Source organism: Ascidia mentula, chromosome 1 (assembly GCF_947561715.1).
Source record: "Ascidia mentula chromosome 1, kaAscMent1.1, whole genome shotgun sequence".
In the NCBI taxonomy this organism is placed as follows: Eukaryota; Metazoa; Chordata; class Ascidiacea; order Phlebobranchia; family Ascidiidae; genus Ascidia; species Ascidia mentula.
In genome coordinates, this window is record NC_138566.1 from 2,794,846 (window position 1) to 2,803,399 (window position 8,554).

Genomic DNA, 8,554 nt, shown 5'->3' on the forward strand with positions numbered 1-8,554 from the left:
CCGAAATGACACATCGTAAATAAAAATATTGCTGAGTCAAAAGAAGCTTCTGACTGTTGTGTTTGTTAAAGAAAGAAGATTAAAAAAAGGAACCAACCAGGATTTACTAACCGCCATTCATACTGTTGTATCTAGTTAGTATAAAAGTCATAGCGGTAAGGCTAGCATACCAGCGGTTATTATTACTTTAAACTTTGGTAACCAACGCAATTTGGTTTCTTTTCATATGATTGTTACTTGTATTATAGATGATAGACCCGGCCGGATATTCCCCTCAATTTTACCGGATAGTTAGGAAAGCATTTTTGTCCTAAAAACAGACAAACATCGCAAATTACTCGTTTTTGGGACCCAGTCTGTGATACTCGCCGACTACCGATTTTTCGGTTGTTTGTTATTAAGGTTTTTCGTGACGTGTTATACCATATTAATTGGATTTGTTCCACTCATGATAAGCTAACCTTCACATATCATTCTGTTTGGCAATCAAACATTTTTGCCATACCGGTCAAATACACGCTTGAATCAGTGTTAACAAACTGCCGGATCCAAATTATCTGGCAGGATTTGATTGACAACTATCCGGATCCAGCCGGGCAGGATAATTTGGAACTGGGATCATCATTAATACGGATACAGACAGACCAGTAACCCTACTTTTAACCACTAAGTGGTGCTATTTTTGCAGCAATTTTTTTTAATTTTTATTGGTCGGGGTGCAATCTGTAAGATTACAACAACTTTGTGCCACTCCGAACTGCATGGTTGTATCATTTTTTTTTTGCAATTTATCACATGTTCCGCCATTCCAACTGCTGCGAAACTCACCCAACCATCTCTGAAAAGTTACTTAAAAATTATGACAAACTTAACAAGTTGTTATCTGATTTCTAATACACCAAAAAGCAGATCAAGCACTTCCATATTTAAACCCTGCAACTGAGCTATTTGTCAATTAGGCCCAAACAAAGGCTGGATTATTTTCTCAATTATGAATTACATTGACAATGTGAGAGCTTTTTTATGTCTTTTCAGGTTAAGCTTTTTTATCTTCAAAATAAATCTACATGTCAAATATAAAATTGAATCCACCACATTAATGAATGCACCAAGCAGTGTTTCCCAACCGGTGGTACGCGTACACTTTTCCGTAATTTGCGGATATAGTTCGAATTGAAAAAAACGTAAGTGATCCCAAAATGTTCGTTACTTCATCCCCTAGGTTACTTTGTAACACTCAACTAGGTGGCATGCGTCGAAATTGTTCACCTCCAAGTGGTACGCAACCACAAAAAGGTTGGGAATCACTGCCCTAAAGCAATGTTATGTTACAAAAGACTGGTGGAGCATGTTACATATGTTAAAGAAATAAAATCAGTAGGTTTGTGAGGTTTGTTGTGTTAAATCCACTACATCTTCTCCAATAATATCTTGTAAGGGTGGTCAATAGTGGGTGTAAGCAGTTCTTTTGAAAATTTTTGTTGTCATGAGTGTTGCTAACAACAACATGCAGTGGAAAAATTTTGATTGGACTAGAATCTGTGCAAATAGCACCAAACATTTTTTACATATTACATTTACCTGCATTTGGAATTCTTCATTAATCTTAATAAATTGTTTGAATATTGTGAAAGGCTAATGCCAATTACTTTGTACTTAATAATTTTACAGGAATTTGTCAAGTAGCAGAAAATATTGGATTAAACCTGAGCATACTTTATGAAAGTCATGGATAAATGTGAATGATAACAATTTTAACATATGTCCTTTCATAGCCTTGTGATTCTGTGCTAGCATTCTGCAGTAAGTACATTGTACAGTATAATCAATGACATTTATAATTTAATTGTATTGTGAAAATGTAATGAATCTTGGCTTTTAAAAAGGCATATATTTATCTTTCTGTAATATTCAAAGATGCTGTGAATCTAACCTATTCTGCTTGCTTACCTAATGTGGAATTTTTATCAGGTTCATGCAACAACCAAGAAAACATGTTGAAGAAATCCTGGAATTGGACACAAAATTACTGACTAAATTACAACGATTTAAGGTAACTTGTCTTATTTTTAAGTTAAGAAAAATCTTCATCTATTCTGATTTTTAACACACCGGATGGAAACTTACTAAACCCAACACAAAATGCCAGTATTGTTTGTTGAGGAAATATACCCATGGTTGTATCAGGTAGTGCTTAAATTAAACTAACTTTTAAGTAAACGTTTGACAAATCATGCAACATACCAACATTGCTCACCGAAGAAAAGTTTAAACTTCAAGCTGTCTGTTGCTGAAAACCTTAGGTCGCTATGCCAATTACAACGGGAGATATAATTTTAGGAATATCCCCCTTTTTTGGGCAGAGATGCGGCCCGTGGCAGTTAAAGGGTATGGTAATATAAATTCATGTAACATCAACAATACATTAGTTCCAGTCTGTTAAAGCCATATTTTCAATGTTACACTCAAAATTTACCCTTTTACCCAAACTGCATTTTAAACTTGTTGTACCACTAAAACCTTGCAATCGATTTTAATTCTGAGTTACACAAGGTTTGGTTATTACTGAATACTGCTCTTCTGACAAACTTTTTTTTATTGACGTTTCTCGGCGTTTCAGCTGTTACGCAGCAGTATTTTATACCTCCTAAAGAAGACTGCTGCATAACAGCCGAAACGTCGATAAAATAAAGTTTGCTAGAAGAGCAGTATTCAGCAATAAAACATGCCTGGCAGCGTCAGTAACAATTTATACAAGATGTGGTTAATTGTTAGGTTTGTCATGGAATAAACTGTTGCTATGTTATGTAAAGTGAAAGAAGACTTACTTGGAATGAAGTGTGAAGAACAGTGAAGAAAACCTTTGTGAGATGGTTTCACAGCGAAGAAAGTAACGGACGTGAAATCAAATCCATCACCATTACATTGTTTATGTGTTGCTGACACAAAGTTTGAGTGTTTTGCAATTCTTTGCAAGTATTGATGAGAACATCTTAAATGTAACCTGGCAGCAAATCTTTCTTTGTAGTAGTATTATAACTTCGGTGCAAGTACTACGGTAAAAACTCGCATCGAGTGTTCTATAGTGTTACACAATTGTTACACAATTGCACAAATCCGGTAAAGCCAACATTATGTGGCGATTCGTATCAACACTGGCGTACATATTTTGCAATGCTCGACCACAATTAACCTTAGTTTGCAGCAGAAAATCAGGGAATTCCCTCAAAAATTTTATCCCCCTCTTTAAAGAATCCTGGATATGCCTGTTGAGATTACACGTCCTGTTCAACAATAACTCTTGTGTGCCTACTTATCAATACATGCTTTGTCATTAAAAATGGTTGTGTTTTGATTACTGTGAAATAAATGTTATATTTGTGTTCAAAATTATTGAAGGTTTTGCCAGTCTGAGGCTACAGTTCCAAGTTAATGATTAACCATCAAACAAGTGTACCAGTTTGAGACCAACTCATATTCAAGGCAGTTTGCAAACAATCACAGGCCTTCTTTGGATCAGCCTCAACTTCCCCATTTGGTTTTGCTCCATTAAGGACGTAGCACTTAACTTTCACAATGAAAACTAAATGCAATTTAAGTTTGAATGCAAATTGTTGCGGGTGAAAAATAAGAAAAGATGGCGTTTGCCTCATCTGTTGTTGACCCACAAGGACTAGATGTTGTAAGTATAACACAGCTGTATGCATGGAGTGTTGTAAAATGAACTGTTGTATTTTTTAGTTGAGAGAATTCAAAGCTGAAAACATCTTTTGTGACGTCAGGTTGTGTGTAGTTGGTCAAGGTAGCTATGGTAAAGTTTTCCTTGGAAAACATGAAAAAATTGGATTTCTTGCTGTCAAGTGTTTGAAAGTCACTGGCGGAGAACATGAACAATATCTGTTTGAAAAAACGTAAGATTATGGTTTTAAATAAATTTTACTAACTTTTTTGGAATTTTTGTAGTCAATAATGATCTAACACAAAGTCAGAATAGTTAAATCAACATATTGTTTATATTTCTTGCAGATTCAGGCGTGAATATGAGAATTTACTGCGATCTCGCCATGACAACATATCAACTGTTCATGGATACACCAAGTGGCCAGGAGCAATCGGGATTGTAATGCAATTCTATGGAGGTGGAAGTTTAAGAATTCTAATCCTGGATGAAGATATTGAACTGGGCCCTGGTTTGATTCTTCGAATGGCAACTGAAATAGCATCAGGAGTTGCCTACATTCACAACTGTGGACTTAACAAGCGGTTGGTTCACTTGGATTTAAAGCCAGAAAATGTTTTTATGACACCTGACTTGCATTGTATAATTGGTGACTTTGGATGTTCCCGATTGGTCCAACTGACGTCAGGATCAACAACTCAACTTCCCGGTCAATCAAAATCACAGGGGTTGACACTTTACTATGCAGCACCGGAAAGGCTTCTTCAATATGCAAGACCTAAAAAAGAACAGGATGCTTACAGCTGTGGTATCATCTATTTCGAGATGCTAAGTAGGGAACAACCATACCAGTCAGAAGAAGAATGCCGTGACAAAATCAGGAATAGACTTCGACCTGACTGTGAAGCTATTCAAAGCCTAAGAGAGCAAAGCAATGCAAACAACAGAGAAATAGTTGATGTGATGGAAAGTGCCATGATCAGATGTTGGGATCAAGATCCAAATCAACGACCAGACATGGTTGACATTCGGGATGAATTTCAACAACTTCTTTCCAAACAAGATCCAACTGTAATTTTGCAGCTGGTGGCAAATGCTGCTAGGAACATGCATATTGTGGATCCAACAGCAACCCACAATCCAACTGTTCCACTCAGCCAGTTTTCTACACATACATGGAAGTTTCATGGTAAGTTTTGCATGATTTATTTTTTACTCGTTTTTGGGGAATGGTGCAACTTTTTTGCTTTAAAATTTTGTAATTTTTTTGTGAAAATGATTTTTTGTAGATGTTGGTCCATTGCTTGGGGAAAACATTCAACCAAGAGATCGAACACAACAAACTCCCCAAAGGCAAGGCAAGTATTTTTGCTTGTTCTGTCAGGGGTATCTGACCCACGAGTTTCCCCAATAGTTAACTTCATAACCTTCTTCATATGCTTGTTTGAATTAGCAACTGATTTTCATTGTGTTAAAGTCCACAACAAAATTGATCAGTACATGACAAAGTATAAAGTTTGAATGACAAACTTTATGGCATAATACACAAGCCCCTTAACTAAAAAATATTCCACACCCCTATGTTTGACCGTTTCTGTCGTTGTGCCAAAGCGTTGAATTAAATCTAATACAACCATGCCAGCAAACGAAAACCTTAGATTGCGAGTTTTGTTAAATTTCTGACAGAAATACTCCCACGAAAAACCTTGATGTAAATTAGACATAGTTCATTTTTCCATACATTTTATTCATTGGTTTATTGTGTCTTAAGATACAAGTGGACAATCTGCAAGTCCTGCCACACCCCAAAACCCACCCAGTGAAAGATATCTTCCAGTGGATCATGACTTGTCCAATCCATCACCAGGAAGAGGTACTAACAGTGGTTGAAACTTTTTTTGTCAAACACAATTGTCATGGCAAAAAAAGGATTGCAAAACAATAGCTAAATAATTTTTGTGAGCTGCAGACAGATGGCTACTCTTTCAACCTATAAGGTCTCATCAGTGCAGCTTGGTGTGACTCTTCTAGATGACTTTGCAGACCAAACAGTTTTCTCTGTAAAGATGCACCTAGTTTGGTGCCCAACAGATGACGGTGATTGTGTAATCACCACCAAGTGGAAGTCTTTGCTTGGCCGTTAGGTCAGCAAAGTCGTCTGATAGTCTCACCAGTTGCTCTGATAAGACCTTTTGAGGTCGAAACAGCGGCCATCAATCTGCAGCACACAGAAATCATATTATTACCTCCACTTTGCTTGTATATAGTAGCCAAATAATTCAATTTGCAGGTGTTGGATTTGAGGGCAATAATCAGCAAATTGAAAGAGAACACCAATTACCACAAGCACAAGGCAAGTGTTAAATAAAACAAAATGCATGATAATGTTAACATGAAAGTAAATACAAATAAAATTTCACACAATAAAAATTGCAAGTTGGTTTTCTTAAGAAACAAATATAATGTTAGTGTGATGTTTGTTATACAGGAGAAAGTGTGTTGACTACAACAGCTTTAAGTGATGTCACAAACCCAAAACTTCCAGTTGGTAAGAATCTTCAAAATGTTTTGTTACTTGATAATAATTAAGTGGTAAAGATACCATTTTTTTTATACATGGAAAGAAGTCTTTTTACACAATATTCTGGACCACATCTCACCTACACTGCTTGTTAAGCCCTCTTATCTGTTTTAGTCACACAGTATGTTGAGGTCACGACACAGTGCGTATACACGGCAGCAACTGTGCCACAACCGCGTGATTCGTGGAATGTGCCGCAGTCCATTCTGCGTGATTCTTGTTTGTGTGGGTGGTATTTTAAATGCAATTTACTTCCCTATAAATGTGTGTGTGCTTGCCTTGTTTTTCATTCTATGGTTTTGCAATGATTCGAACGAATATAAAGAAACACAACACAGTCCATAATCTGCACCAAAATGGATTAAGCATTATAAGGCCTGTAAATAACGAATAGAGGTTTTCGCAAACTTACTCAAAACCTCTACAAACTTCATTGCTTTTGGCAATTCGGGGTTGAAAAACATTTTTTGTCCATTTGTAATTCATATCCTTTACATGCTGTTATCATTAACTAGAAGGTTATAACAATAAATCAGAGAGATTAAAAATGTCAATAAGAAATCGAGATAGAGCACTTCTATTCATAAAATCATGGTTGTCCCTGTTTGTGGGTGTCGAAAACTGTAATCCTTTTTTCAGTGCAAATTGCTGGGATTTAAGCACAAAAGTTGGGCTTGTGAAATTCACTGCATGCAGTGAAACTAATATGATACATCCCTTAAAAATTTCGAACTGTATTTAAAAATTGAATGAAAATTATGTTTGGAGAGTCGATAAGAAATTTCGCCAAGCCAGCATTTATTCCACCCTGACTGGGGTCATTGTTTTAAAAAGTAGAATAAAGCCTATATCACACACTATATTTGTCTCACCGATCTTTATTTTCTTATGAATTTAAATATAACTTACTACAACTACCTATAATATACAAATTTAGGTTCAAGTAAATAGTGCTGTAACTTTGATTTACTAATTCAATGCATTAAATTGGATATATTTGTCTCAAGGTGCAAACAGGCAACCTGCAAGACATGCTACACCCCAAAACCCACCCAGTGAACAAAACCTTCCAGTTGATCATGACTTGTCCAACCTATCACCAGGAAGAAGTGAAATGGGTAATTTTGTGTTTGAAGTAATCCTACTGTTTCTATTATACAAAATATTGTTGGTAAAAGAAATTTGTGCCAGAATAAATACATTGCAAACAGTAGGTTATTTTTCAGGTGTTAGATTTAATGATTGAAAAACATCTCTAAAAACAGTAGCATATACATTTAGGTGTTGGACTTGATGGTAATCCACCACTTGGGGGCATCACACAGCCTAGTGAAAGAGAACAGCAATCACCACAAGCACAAGGCAAGTGTTTGGGTACAGATCTGTGTTTTTTTGTAATTTTACTCCTCAGTCTATTTTGGTCTTAGCACAACTACATACCTACTCAGAATAGAAAATGTAACTTAGATTTTGATTTATTAGTTTAAAACTTCTGTAGGACACATTACATCTAATTCATCTGAGGGTTGTCCAAGTTTGTTGGTGTCAGATTTACTGCAGAAGTGTTTTTTTTATGCATGCCGCCATGCCAGAAGCAATAAAATAAGGCAAACAAAATAAACTGCAGAAAGTAAGACCAACGCAATACCTCCCTGAAAAATTTCTAACTGTATGTGAAGATTAAATCAAAATTGTATTAAATATTGTATTAACAAATCTTGTCAGGCAAGCATTTCTGAGTAGGAAATCACTAGAACCCAGCCTCTGTGTTAAATCCGACTCCAGGTCTAGGTCACAATTGTGCTTCACTATCGTTCATGTAACCTCAAAAACAAAGTTTGCAGGGTCTGACTCTGAAGCAATAACTTGTGTTGTTATATAAATTTGTGAAGGACGCAAGTTGTGTATGCATAGGTCCAAAAAGTGTATTAAAATTACATGAGTAAGTTTATTGTTTTGGAAAGCAGAATAAAAGCCTTTATCACCCACACAATCAAACAAAGACTTGTGATTGTGAATGTTGTTGAATTGCTACTTCCCAAACAACTTTGATGCAAACTATATTGTTTTCAGATGAATTAGCAATTGCTGAAGTTGCCCAGATGCAAATAAACCAGATACAACCAAGTGCATCGCAAAATAGAGGTTTTGTAACCACACATGACATCTTCGGCAAACTATTGCTAAATATAACTTCTGCTTATGGTGTTATGAATTAAATTTACCAAATGCTTTAATCTAATGCTTTTAACTGGAAATGTTGATCAATTAAAGAACAGAGGTTTTCACAAACT

General features: G+C 35.9%; 1 protein-coding gene and 2 long non-coding RNA genes across 5 annotated transcripts in view; all 3 read left to right on the top strand.

Annotated features, from left to right (window-relative positions):
- LOC145909562 (uncharacterized) overlaps positions 1-6,033 on the top strand; it is a 63,013-nt gene extending 56,980 nt beyond the window's left edge. Inside the window, exon 2 of the long non-coding RNA XR_014403138.1 lies at positions 5,970-6,033. This is a non-coding gene — a long non-coding RNA (uncharacterized LOC145909562). The remainder of the gene's footprint in view (positions 1-5,969) is intronic.
- Positions 103-3,384, top strand: LOC145902582 (uncharacterized). Of its 3 annotated transcripts, none has more exons than XR_014402617.1 (4): positions 103-1,377; positions 1,672-1,803; positions 1,972-2,053; positions 2,814-3,384. It is a non-coding gene; the product is annotated as an uncharacterized LOC145902582 (long non-coding RNA). The 3 variants fall into 3 exon arrangements; XR_014402616.1 differs by having other exon boundaries at positions 103-1,184; positions 1,246-1,803; XR_014402615.1 differs by having other exon boundaries at positions 103-1,803.
- Positions 6,034-6,071: 38 nt separating the features above from the next.
- Positions 6,072-8,479, top strand: LOC145917831 (uncharacterized). The gene is made up of 5 exons (XM_083003122.1): positions 6,072-6,077; positions 6,149-6,227; positions 7,268-7,378; positions 7,542-7,634; positions 8,334-8,479. The coding sequence occupies exons 1-5, from the start codon at positions 6,072-6,074 to the stop codon at positions 8,477-8,479; spliced, it is 435 nt and encodes a 144-aa protein (XP_082859248.1).
- The last annotated feature ends 75 nt before the right edge of the window (positions 8,480-8,554 follow it).